Source organism: Hemiscyllium ocellatum, chromosome 13 (assembly GCF_020745735.1).
Source record: "Hemiscyllium ocellatum isolate sHemOce1 chromosome 13, sHemOce1.pat.X.cur, whole genome shotgun sequence".
NCBI classification, from domain to species: Eukaryota; Metazoa; Chordata; class Chondrichthyes; order Orectolobiformes; family Hemiscylliidae; genus Hemiscyllium; species Hemiscyllium ocellatum.
The window spans coordinates 4,152,371-4,164,903 of NC_083413.1; the positions used below are offsets into that span (position 1 = coordinate 4,152,371).

The following is a 12,533-nucleotide window of genomic DNA, read 5'->3' on the forward strand; positions in this document are numbered from 1 at the left end:
AAATTCTACTGTGTTGTAATGACTACTCTCCAGAGGAATTTTAATTATAAGGTCTCTTATTAATCCTGCCTCATTACACATTACTAGATCTAAATACCTATTTCTGGATGCGTTGTGTGATGTAATTCCCTAAGAAACAAGCCCAAATTTGGGTCAGGAAACAATGGAGCCGTGTAAGAAGGCATTATAATTGTCGTGGATGATTTTAATCAGATCAATTAGACATATCAGATGGCCAAGACAAATTTGGGCTTGTTTCCTAGGGAATTACATCACATAATGCATCCAGAAATTGGTATTTAGATCTAGTAATGTGTAATGAGGCAGGATTAATAAGAGACCTTATAGTTAAAATTCCTCTAGAGAGTAGTCATTACAACACAGTAGAATTTCAAATTCAGTTTGACAGTGCATATCTTGGGTTTCAAACCAATGCTCTCAACTAATAGCAATTACCAAACAGAAGAACCAAAAACAGACAGATGTCTAAAGTGTACCTGACAGAATAGACTAAGGGCAAAGTCAGTAAAAGAGCAATGGCAGACGTTCAAGAAGCCATTTTTGAACACTTAGCAAAAATTCATTTTGGTCAAAAGGACTCAATGAGAGGATGATCCACCTTGGTTATAAAGGTGGTCAAGAAGAGTATCCAATTAAAAACTGAGACATTCATAATGGCAAAAACAAGTGGCAGGCCAGAGGATTCTTTTTATATATAGGAACCAGCACAGGACCACAAAAAGGGAGAAAATATATTATGAAAGTAAATTGGCAAGAAATATAAAACTAAACAATTCTATGGGTATATTTTTTAAAAAGTTAAACTGAAAGCAGGGCCCTTCGGGGAATTGAGAATAGGGAACAAAGAAATGGCAGATAATTTAAACCAATCCTTTGGATTGATCTTTGTGGTGGAGGACACTATAAACATGCCAAAAGATGTCAGATACTCAAGGTGCTAACGGAAAGGAAAGTTTTATAATAGTCTCTATCACAATAGACCAAGTATTAGACAAAATAATGGGACCGAAGACAGACAGGTTGCCGGTCTCATGCAAACAACTGCAGAGATAGTGGAGGCACTGGCTGAAATATTCCAGAACTCACTGGATTCCAGGAAGATTCTATTGGTTTGCAGAACTACTTAGGTTAAGTCCCTGTTCAACAAGGAAACTACAAATCAGTTAGCATAACATCAGTCACTGAGAAAATGGCAGAAACTATTGTTAAAGAAGAAATAACAGAACATGTAGAAAACTTAAAGCAATCAAAGTTCATATGGTTTTGTGAAAGGTAAATCACGTTTGACAAATGCACTAGAGTTTTTTTAAGGATAGAACAGAATTGATAAAGGGGAACAGATAGATGGTTAGATTTCCAGAAGACACCCAACAAGGTATTACATAAAAGGCTACTGCATAAGATAGGAGCTACTATATTGGGTAATATATTAGCATGGATTGAGGATTGGTTTACACACAGAAGACAGAGTCAGAATTAAAGAGTTTTTTTCAAGTTGAAAAGATGCAACTAATGGATTATTCATAAATTCATACATCATGGAAACAGACCCTTTGATCCAATTTATCTGCATTGACCAGACATCCTATTCTTACCAAGTCCCATTTGCCAGCATTTGGCCCATATCTCTCTACACCTTTCTTCTTCATTTACCCATTAGATGCCTTTTAAATGTTGTAATTGTACTAGCATCCACCACTTGCTCTGGCAGCTCATTCCACACATGCTCCACCCTCTGGGTGAAAACGTTTCCCCTCAAGTTCCTTATAATTGTTTCCCCCCTTACCTTAAACCTATGTCCTCTTGAGCTGGACTCCCCCACCTGGGGAAAAAGTCATCATGTTCAGTATCGGTCTCCTTATTTAAGGAAGGATGTAAACATGCTCAAAGCAGTTTGGTAAAAAAGGTCAAATTTGTGAATGTGGAGTGATTGGATCAGCTCTTTTATACCAGCACAGCACCCTCAAATGAGTGAGCTCTTCCTTCTAATTTCAACAGTGATGCAGTGATTTAAGGATGATGTTAATACTCCCTCTCTTCTGCATCAGTAACAAAAACAGAAATTGCTGAAAAATGTCAGCAGGTGTGGCAGTATCTGTGGAGAGATATCAGAGTTAACATTTTAGGTTGAGCGACTCTTCCTCAGAATGGTAGCTCACCGTTGCTGACTGCTAGAGATGAACATTTGTTCAGCCCCTAGAGTGGGTGCGCTGCAGTCCCAGAGTATGGCTGCTCCTCTGTCCCTATCTGTGTTGGCTTTCTCTATCTGCAAGCACATTGGGGTTCCCTGTCCCTCATTGGCTCTTCTATAAACTGGTTCTTACTCTCTCATTATTCCAGTTTCTCCCTTTGTCTCTATTTTTTTTCTATCTCTTACTTCTGTCTCAGTTTTTGCCGTGTTTGTGTTTTTCTATCACTTTCTATCCAGATTCACTCCTTTCTCTATATATCAGATTCTCTATTTTCTCTCTATACCCCAATCGCCTCTGTATCTAAATCTCTGATGCTCCCGAACCAGAAATGTTTCTCTCAACTTGTTCTCTATCCCAGGTTTCCTCAATCTCTCTCTTGCTGTCCTGGGGTTTTCTCTATCCCTCCCTGCTTCTCTCTGGCCCCAGATTTTCTTTATCCAGGGCTCGCTCACGTTTTTTTATTTTTAAAAAATCTTTCTTCCAGACTTTCTCTTTCAATTCAGGATAAATTCTCTCTTCAAAGGTTAAAAACTCTGACACACACACACCCTCTCATAGACTTATACCCATTTATACTCTCACAGATACTCAACGCCCCCCACCCCACACACGCACGCACGCGCACACACACACACACACACACCCTCTCATAGACTTATACCCATTTATACTCTCACAGATACTCAACGCCCCCCACCCCACACACCCACCCCCCCCCCCCACACACACACACACACACACACACACACACGTGGCATGAATCTGTACTTGCAGAGTTACATTTTACTTTGCCCAAAAACTGCGTGAATCCATGTAAGATTCTGTAAATTTGTTTTCTTAAGATTAGAATTAGTCTAAACATTGTGGCACAGACAGTATCATATCTTCTTGGAAGAGCAGAGTCTGATTAGAACAAGTCAACATGGATTTAGTAAGGGGAGGTTATGTCTGACAAACCTGTTAGAATTCTTTGAAGAGGTGACAAGTAGGTTAGACCAGGGAAACCCAGTGGATGTGGTCTATCTGGACTTTCAAAAGGCCTTTGATAAGGTGCCACACGGGAGGCTGCTGAGCAAGGTGAGGGCCCATGGTGTTCGAGGTGAGCTGCTGGGATGGATTGAAGACTGGCTGTCTGACAGAAGGCAGAGAGTTGGGATAAAAGGTTCTTTTCCAGAATGGCAGCCGGTGACGAGCGGTGTCCCGCAGGGTTCAATGTTGGGGCCATAGCTATTTGCATTATATATTAATGATCTGGATGAAGGGACTGGGGGCATTCTAGCGAAGTTTGCCGATGATACGAAGTTAGGTGGACAGGCAGGTAGTACTGAGGAAGTGGGGAGGCTACAGAAGGATCTAGACAGGTTGGGAGAGTGGTCCAGGAAATGGCTGATGAAATTTAACGCGAGCAAGTGCGAGGTCTTGCACTTTGGCAAAAAGAATAAAAGCGTAGACTACTTTCTAAATGGTGAGAAAATTAGTAAAGCCAAAGTACAAAGGGATCTGGGAGTGCTAGTCGAGGATTCTCTAAAGGTAAACATGCAGGTTGAGTCCGTGATTAAGAAAGCGAATGCAATGTTGTCTCTTATCTCAAGAGGGTTGGAATATAAAAGCAGAGATGTTCTACTGAGACTTTATTAAGCTCTGGTTAGGCCCCATTTGGAGTACTGTGCCCAGTTTTTGTCCCCACACCTCAGGAAGGACATACTGGCACTGGAACGTGTCCAGCGGAGATTCACACGGATGATCCCTGGAATGGCAGATCTAACATATGAAGAACGGCTGAGGATCCTGGGATTGTCTTCATTGGAGTTTAGAAGATTAAGGGGAGACTTAATAGAGACGTACAAGATAATACATGGCCTGGAAAGGGTGGACGCTAGGAAATTGTTTCCATTAGGCGAGGAGACTAGGATCCGTGGACACAGCCTTAGAATTAGAGGGGGTCAATTCAGAACAGAAATGCGGAGACATTTCTTCAGCGAGAGGGTGGTGGGCCTGTGGAATTCATTGCCACGGAGTGCAATGGAGGCTGGGATGCTAAATGTCTTCAAGGCCGAGATTGATAGATTCTTGTTGTCTTGAGGAATTAAGGGCTACGGGGAGAATGTGGGTAAGTGGAGTTGAAACGCCCATCAGCCATGATTGAATGGTGGAGTGGACTCGGTGGGCCGAATGGCCTTACTTCCACTCCTATGTCTTATGGTCTTCTACAGGGGAGCTCACACCTTCAGTACATTATTAGGGCTGACAGACACCAATTGTTAAAGTTCATTTGAGAACATAAGAAAACGTTTTGCAATTTACATATGAAAGAACTGAAACCAACATGGTCATTTAAAGATGAGAGACTTAAACAATCCAGGTCTTTTTCAATATAATTTCAGTTACATTACATTGTAAACTTTTGCTATAAATTCTGTATCTTATGATCTTATACTCCACAACCACCTGATGGAGCAGCACTCCGAAAGCTCATGCTTCCAAATAAACTTGTTGGACTATAACCTGGTGTTGTGTGATTTTTAAAAATCTGCCAGATGGTGGATGAAATTCAGAACAGTAGAGGTTTCACTCCACCCATCCAATCTGTGATAGCCTCCTTCTTCTTTACTCTTGTGTGCTTTTTACATAAGATACCATGCACAAATAGCATAGCTCCAAACCTCTGCCCATGGAGCTCCTTTGGATAATTATCAGAGTACATTTCTCTTCACTGTTCCAAAGCATCCAACTCCTAATCGCCAAATTCCATTTGGGGTGGTACAGACCAGATCAGGAAACCATCATTTTGAATGTACAGTAAAATTATTTTGCAAATATACTTCAAACTATATTCAAACCAGAGCATTAATCAACTCACTTCCAGGGTAATAATGTTTAACAATGAATTTAGTTTAAAATAAAAGCTTGCACTCTTTATTCATCAATTCAATTTCAGACTAGCACTCCACATGAACAGTTGTGGTTACCAATGTTGAAAACAGGTTGAACTAGTGTACCTGATTGTTTATGATAAGAGATCTCTCTGTTGGTCAAACGGAGCCAGCGTTTCTTAAAATTATGCACTTTACGGATTCGATTTCTTCCCTGAGCTCTTTTAATAACTTCCCTGCAAAGGAGAAATAATATTTTTTGATTTTCTAGTTTCAAATAGCCATGACATCTAGCATTATAATTGCTTTCATGATTTTATTCTTACCCTTCTTTGAGGATTATTAGCTCATCTACACCAGTGGGTTCCTTACTTTCTGCAGATGATATTTCATCTATAAACTAAAATAAAAACGTACATTACAACTTTCGCAAGTATAAAATGTTACAGATAATGGACATCTGAAATAGAAACAAAGTGTTGGATCAATGCAACAGGTCTGGCAACGCGTGTGAAGAGACAAACAGAGTTAAAGTTACAGATTCAATATTACTTTTTCAGAACAATTTTCAAACTGTGCAGCTGGAAATTCATTGCACAGCTTAAGAACACATAGGAATAAGGGATATCCTATTTACATTAATGGATTAGCAATCCTGGTCTCCAGTAAACCTGGATTAACAAGTCAGAGGGTGATGTAAGAGTTCAAATTATACTCGGGCAGCTGGGAATCATAATTCAATTATTAAATTAAACAAAATATCAGAAATTATGAAAAACAGTGGAAGTAGAGTTCTTGAAAATTTACATCAGAAGTGCATAAACTCTTGAAGAGGTGAAAGGTTATAAAGAGTTGGTGGGAAAGTGGATTGGAAGTTGCAATTGGATCAGCTATGGTTAAGCAGCCGCGAGGATTTACTCCTGCTGCTTGGTCATATGTACGCATGTCAAGATTATAATATCAGATTGTCCTAAAAATTTGTTAGATTCACTATTATTATTTTAGGAAAGAAAATTTGTCACCCTTAATCAGTCTGGTTCACATGCTACTCCAAAGCCACACTCCAACTCTCAACCACCGTATGAAATAACTCAGCAAGCACTCAGTGACATTCAAGAAAGGCTCACCACCAATTTCTCAAAGGCCTTGCTAAAGACAAAATGCTCCAAAATTCCCCAAACAGTAAATCACATTGTGGGAGATGAGGAGATGTTTACATTAATTTCTCTCCTGTAAGGTGTATTGGTCATTAATACTCAGCTCGTCCACTATACCAAAGACTGCAATGCTTTATAAAGATACCTCACCACCTTCACCAGAGCATTGAGGGATAGGCAATAAATGCCGGCCAAGCCAGTGATGTCCACATCCCATTAATGAAACAAATAGCAAACAGAAAAAAAAACCGTGACATAACTGCATCTACCATACCTTTTGAATGCAAAGCCAGCAACTTTATTGGTTTTTATGTCCAAATACCCAGGAATACAAGATCAGAGTTGTGAAACATTTTCCATGTAGAGTACAATCTGATTTTTTATTAATCTCTCATACCAATATAATGGCCCAGAAATTCTAATTACTATTGGTATAGATTCATTTGACAACACTGTTCTTTAAGATTACCGTGAATGATTCTTTCAGTGTCTGGCCTGTCTGAATGTGTCCGTCATAGCAAACTGGGGAGAAATCCACTAAGCACAGGAGCAGTCTTACGCAAAAGTGACTGCAGGTGCTAGAAACCAGAGTTTAAATTAGAGTGGTGCTGGAAAAGCACAGCACGTCAGGCAGCATCCGAGGAGCAGGAAAACCAACGTTTCGAAGGGCTTTTGCCCGAAACGTCTAATTTCCTGCTCCTCGGATGCTGCCTGACCTGTTGTGCTTTTCCAGCACCACTCTAATTTAAAACAGGAGCAGTATTGCAGGCCAAGCCACAATTTTATTTTGAAAAGAAATCTGTTGCATTACCTCAGGAGTTTAAAATCCCAAAACTAGCTTGACAGCAACTGTCACAAGCTCTGCATTATCTAACTTCAAGGGGCATTTCTTACAGATGCAGGCGAGTTGCCCATTGGAATTTTCAGCTTCCTGGGAAACTCCCTTAAGAGTTGGTTGTGTCGGAACTCTGCGCAGTCTTGATGTAGAACTCCAAGTTCTGCTGCAGAAATGACCATCTGGCATCAGAATATCTGGGCCATGGAAATAGAATGTTGACAATATTGGCAACACAATGCCACATAGAATAAATGTAGCTACTAAAATTCTCTAATTGAAGAGACATCATACTGTTGGAGTTGCCCATGACTGGGTATGACAAAATGGCAATTAAGGTTTTTCTTTTTAAGTGACACAGATAATCAAAGAACATTTTAACTGATGTAGCATTTCATATTGCTCAAATTATGGCCTTCACAGCCAGGCAACAAAATACCTCTGAGTCTTAATAAGATGGGACTACAATGCAGACAGTAAGACTCTGATAAGGCAGTTCTGATGAAAACCATCTAATTTGAGATTTCCAATTTTTATACAAAATAGAAAGGGAAAGCTGGACGTACCTGAGATGAGGCTTTTAAAATAATTATAATTACATAGTATAGGAGGCACATATTCATAAAAGAATAGGAATTTAAATTTATTAGATATTGGGAAATTAAATTTCTGAAGGCAGTTAACTGTAAATGCAGAGAATAATTTTGATAAGCACCTTCAGGAAATCTTTTTCTTCATCAATGAGATTATAACAAAAAGGTATAAACAAAATAACCTCATAAGAGTACCAAGAAACTAAGAGTGTAGCAAGGAGGGCAGAAACAATTTTGCAATGGGTCACTATGACTTCAGGAGAATAAACAACTGCCCTTTCGCAAGCTGGATAAGAGGGAAGCTGCTCCTGAAATTATTAGCTTTATTAGGTTTAACTAAGTATAACTTAAAGTAACTTTATATTAGAGCTGATATTACATGTAACAACTAGTAGAAATTAACATCCTTTCTAATATCTGTACAAAGATTAGCAATGGACACGAATTGCATGGCTGAATTTAAAAAGTCATTCATAATATGCGAGTATAGGACACGCTTGGTAAATGTCTAGGAAAGGACATTAACAATCGGTGTTAGAATGTGATCAGTAAGCACAGGAGCCCAAGGATTGGTAATAGGGGGCTGGCAAACATTACGAGATGATCAGAGGATCTAAGGTGGATCGTGAAGTTGTCCTTCATTGATATCTATTCACAGGATTGGAAATATAGGTCAGAAGGGAAACATAGGTCCTGAAGAAGGACTCATGCCCGAAACGTCGATTCTCCTGCTCCTTGGATGCTGCCTGACCTGCTGCACATTTCCAGCAACACATTTTCAGGTCAGAAGGGATGTGGCAAGTACTGATATCAATGTTGCATGCAACCAATGTAACAGAATATGCATGAATAACCTGTACTTTATTGGGAAAGGTAGAGTGTCATTGATCTCTGATCTGAGCTGTAATTAAGAGGGCAACTGGGCCCCATGTAAAAACTAGATTTGGATCAGTCTCTGGCTCTCTCACACGTGCAGGAAAGGAGCTCTGAATAAAGATCGATTTATGCTACTGAACACAGGACTCAGACTCCTCTTTAAAATCCCTCTCCAACACACATTAATATCTTTTGGAAATTTACTTGATAACAGGATAGCCGCATTAAATCAAGCTCACCTTTTTAACTGACTTGATGCATTTTTCTTCTGGAAATAGTTTAAAGAAATCACACATATAGGATTCCTTGAAACTTGACTGCAATTCAAAATAAAGCAAATTAATACACAAATATGAAACAATTAAACGTTAATTGTTGAAAAATTGTCGGGATGGTTCTGACCAGTTTGTTTTTGGATAAACTGCCCCAGCTTCCCAAGGTTTGAATCGTTTTGGAAATTAGGGTCAAGACCCGAGATGTCTGGGCATCCTACAATGAAACAGGAGAAGGTGTAAGTAAAAAGAAGAGACAAATGACTTCAACAGAGAACTTGACTTCACTGATCATTTTATCAGACTAAAACATAAATATTAGATAACTTCTTGCATCACCCTAACATTTTCACTTCAGGATTGAGGCCTGGTCTCTATTGACAAGGGTCTAAACAATTTCATCACCACAAATAGGTATTTTAAAGTAAATGCGAAATCCACATATAGAACAACCTAGGTTCTCCGAACGTCAATTATCCAAATTTCGGATTATCTGAACAAGATCTTAAGGTGCCATAAAAATATCGTGAGAACAATCAATCAGTTGACCGAACAAAATAGTTCCCACCCATCTCATTTGGATAATTGAGGTTCTTCTGTATATGACATCATCAAAGTTGGGTCAACTGGCTTATTAACCTTCTACTGGGGATATTCCAGTGCAAGACACGATATTTACATCTACAGGTACACCAAATATATATTTCAACACACCATAGTTTCTGATCTATTCTGAATATTGCTGCAATTTCAATCTCTTGATATCTACTACTCTTCTTGGATGATTGCTCTGGATATATTAGGCATTTTTTCTGACATCTGATTTTTCAATAATTTCTTTGTTTTTCTACTTTCATTGTCCTATTTAACAATTTTAGTGAACATTTTATACATAATTCAAGTTGCCTGGTTTGAAAACCCAATTCAATTTTCTTCAAATTAAAAATGTACATAGTCAAAGTCTAGAATAATAACAGTAAATAATGTAAGCATTCCAGTCAGGCAGCATTTGTCATGAGTCGAGTGTGGGGTGCTGGAAAAGCACAGCAGGTGAGGCAACTTCTGAGGAGCAGGAAAATCGATGTTTCTGCAAAAGCCCTTCATCAGTACCACACTTTCGACTCTAATCTCCAGTCCTCAATTTCACCTAGCATTTGTCATGTATGACTCCAAATTCAGTTTCTCAACTCTCATCGTCTGCTAGGCATTTCTTGTGTATAAGATACTGACTGTACCACCTTGCTGATTGTGCCTACCCTTACCTCATTACAAATCAGCTTCATCAATGCTTGCCTTATCAATTTAAATTCAAATCAAGTCAGCCTATTTCATATTATGCCAGGTTCTGGGTTTTCAATTCCTTTGTTCAAAATTATTCTCATCAAATATCACACCACTTACTGGATGATGGGGCCGGAGATGGAAACTATGAGGGGAGACCATTGCAACTGCAAAGAATCGAAGGAAAACAAAACTGCTTACAGCAGAGTACTTCACATGGGGATCATCTGAAATGACAGATTAGTAAACAATTAGAATTACCAGCATCGTGTGTTTAGTTTATTTTTGGTTTCCAAACTACATCAATCTATTTAAACCTCTGTGAATCAGGCCACAAAGGAGTAATTTTCGCCAGCTGGATTTGCTTTCCCAGTATGAACTCGAGTACATACCCTACTTACCCAAATCTTGAGAACTTAAAATAAACAGATTGGTAGAATAAAATATATACAAGGATGCCAAAGTTAAAATGTTAACCAGAGTTTTGTTTTAAAGATAGGACCATGCCCAAGTTTGGCAGTGTGTAAAAAGGGATTTAATGTGTGGTAGATACATTCACAATTGGGATTGTTACAACGCAATTGGGTAGCGCTAGAAATCAATCACAAAAGCTAAAGACTGCATAGAATTATAGAAAATTCCCAAATTTACTGTATTTAGATCTAAGTTGAAAGTATAGGCAAGATTTCTGCATCGAATAAGAATTTTGATAAAATAAGATGATTCCAGCAAAGGTACACAATTATGAACCACCAACATTTAATTCTACTCATTAACGTTCTAATCCCTTTATAAAGTCTCCCTCAAGACTTGAAGACAGACAGAAAGAAATTGGTGTCATGGTTAGTAGCAAAGGCTGGGAAGATTAGTTCAGCAGTCCTTGTCCACACGGTTTATCGAGATGATCCTTTTGGCTTGCCAGGCCATGTTGCTCTCAGTCTTTCTCCTTTCACTGGCTTACAGGATGCACAGTGTGACTGGCTCACAGCTTATAAAACCTCTGACTTTAGGCTAAAAGCCACAGAGACCAACAAAAGGGAAATAAACTGGTTTTCCTTTAGGCTTCTAGTATTTTATTTTACGGCTGAATAAAGTACAGCATCTTTCTTTCTTGAGATCCAATGGCTTCTGACCAAAGATTCACGTCTACAAGTTGCCCAGCTACCTCCAAGTTCTGAAGGAGGATCACAGGACCTGAAACATGAACTCTGATTCCTCTCCACTGATTTGCTGAGCTTTTCCAGCAATTTCTGTATGTGCACCAGAGAAAATGGACTTCAGGCTTGCAAATCTCTTTCACTCACTCTCTAAAGCCTTACAATTCTTATGTATTATTAAGGGAGCTTCACTATTTTGATATGCATCTGTTAAGGATTTCATAAAGAAGCAATTATTCCAAAGAATGTCCATTAATGTGCAAAACGTACAGGATGCCAAGAGGAAATAGGATGAAAATGCAGAACTAGCTGATCTGCTATTTTGAATGGACTCTTCTTACTTTGAAACTTACATAACTTTTTAAGTTAGTAAAAATGTTAAACTTATCATCAGACCGCAAGACATAGGTGTAAAAGGAAGGCCATTCGACCCATCGAGACCAGTCTGCCATTTAATTGTGGTTGATGGGCGTTTCAACTCCACTTACCCACACTCTCCCTGTAGCCCTTAATTCCTTGTGAGATCAAGAATTTATCAATCTCTGGCTTGAAGACACCCAAAGTCCCGGCCTCCACTGCACTCCGTGGGAATGAATTCCACAGGCACCCGCCCCCCCCCACTCTCTGGTTGAAGAAATGTCTCCCCATTTCCTTTCTAAGTTGACTCCCTCTAATTTTAAGGCTGTGCCCACGGGTCCTAGTCACCCTGCCTAATGGAAACAAATTCACAGTGTTCACCCTTTCTAAGCCATGCATTATCTTGTAAGTTTCTATTAGATCTCCCCTCAACCTTCTAAACTCTACTGAATACAATCCCAGGATCCTCAGCCGTTCTTGCATGTTAGGCCTACCATTCCAGGGATCATCTGTGTGAATCTCTGCTGGACATGCTCCAGTGTCGGTATGTCTTTCCTGAGGTGTGGGGCCCAAAATTGGACACAGTATTCTAAATGGGGCCTAACTAGAGCTTTATAAAGTCTCAGTAGCACATCACTGCTTTTACACTCCAACTCTCTTGAGATAAATGACAACATTAGATTTGCTTTCTTAATGATGGACTCAACCTGCAAATCAACCTCTAGAGAATCCTATACTAGCACTCCCAGAACCCTTTGTACTTTGGCTTTATGAATTTTCTCACAGTTTAAAAAAATACTCCATGCCTGTATTGGGTTTTCCAAAGTACAAGACCTCTCACTTACTCACGTTGAATTTCATCAGCCATTTCCTGGACCACTCTCCTAAACTGGTGGCTCAGTGGTTAGCACTGCCTCAC

At 39.3% G+C, this 12,533-nt stretch overlaps 1 protein-coding gene across 1 annotated transcript in view; it reads right to left on the bottom strand.

The window, feature by feature from the left end:
• rasa2 (RAS p21 protein activator 2) overlaps positions 1-12,533 on the bottom strand; it is a 192,470-nt gene that overhangs the window by 18,413 nt on the left and 161,524 nt on the right. Inside the window, exons 15-19 of the mRNA XM_060834481.1 lie at positions 10,221-10,327; positions 8,950-9,036; positions 8,787-8,864; positions 5,413-5,486; positions 5,213-5,322 (exon numbers count right to left, since the gene is read on the bottom strand). Coding sequence (XP_060690464.1) covers positions 5,213-5,322; positions 5,413-5,486; positions 8,787-8,864; positions 8,950-9,036; positions 10,221-10,327 — 456 coding nt within the window. The remainder of the gene's footprint in view (positions 1-5,212; positions 5,323-5,412; positions 5,487-8,786; positions 8,865-8,949; positions 9,037-10,220; positions 10,328-12,533) is intronic.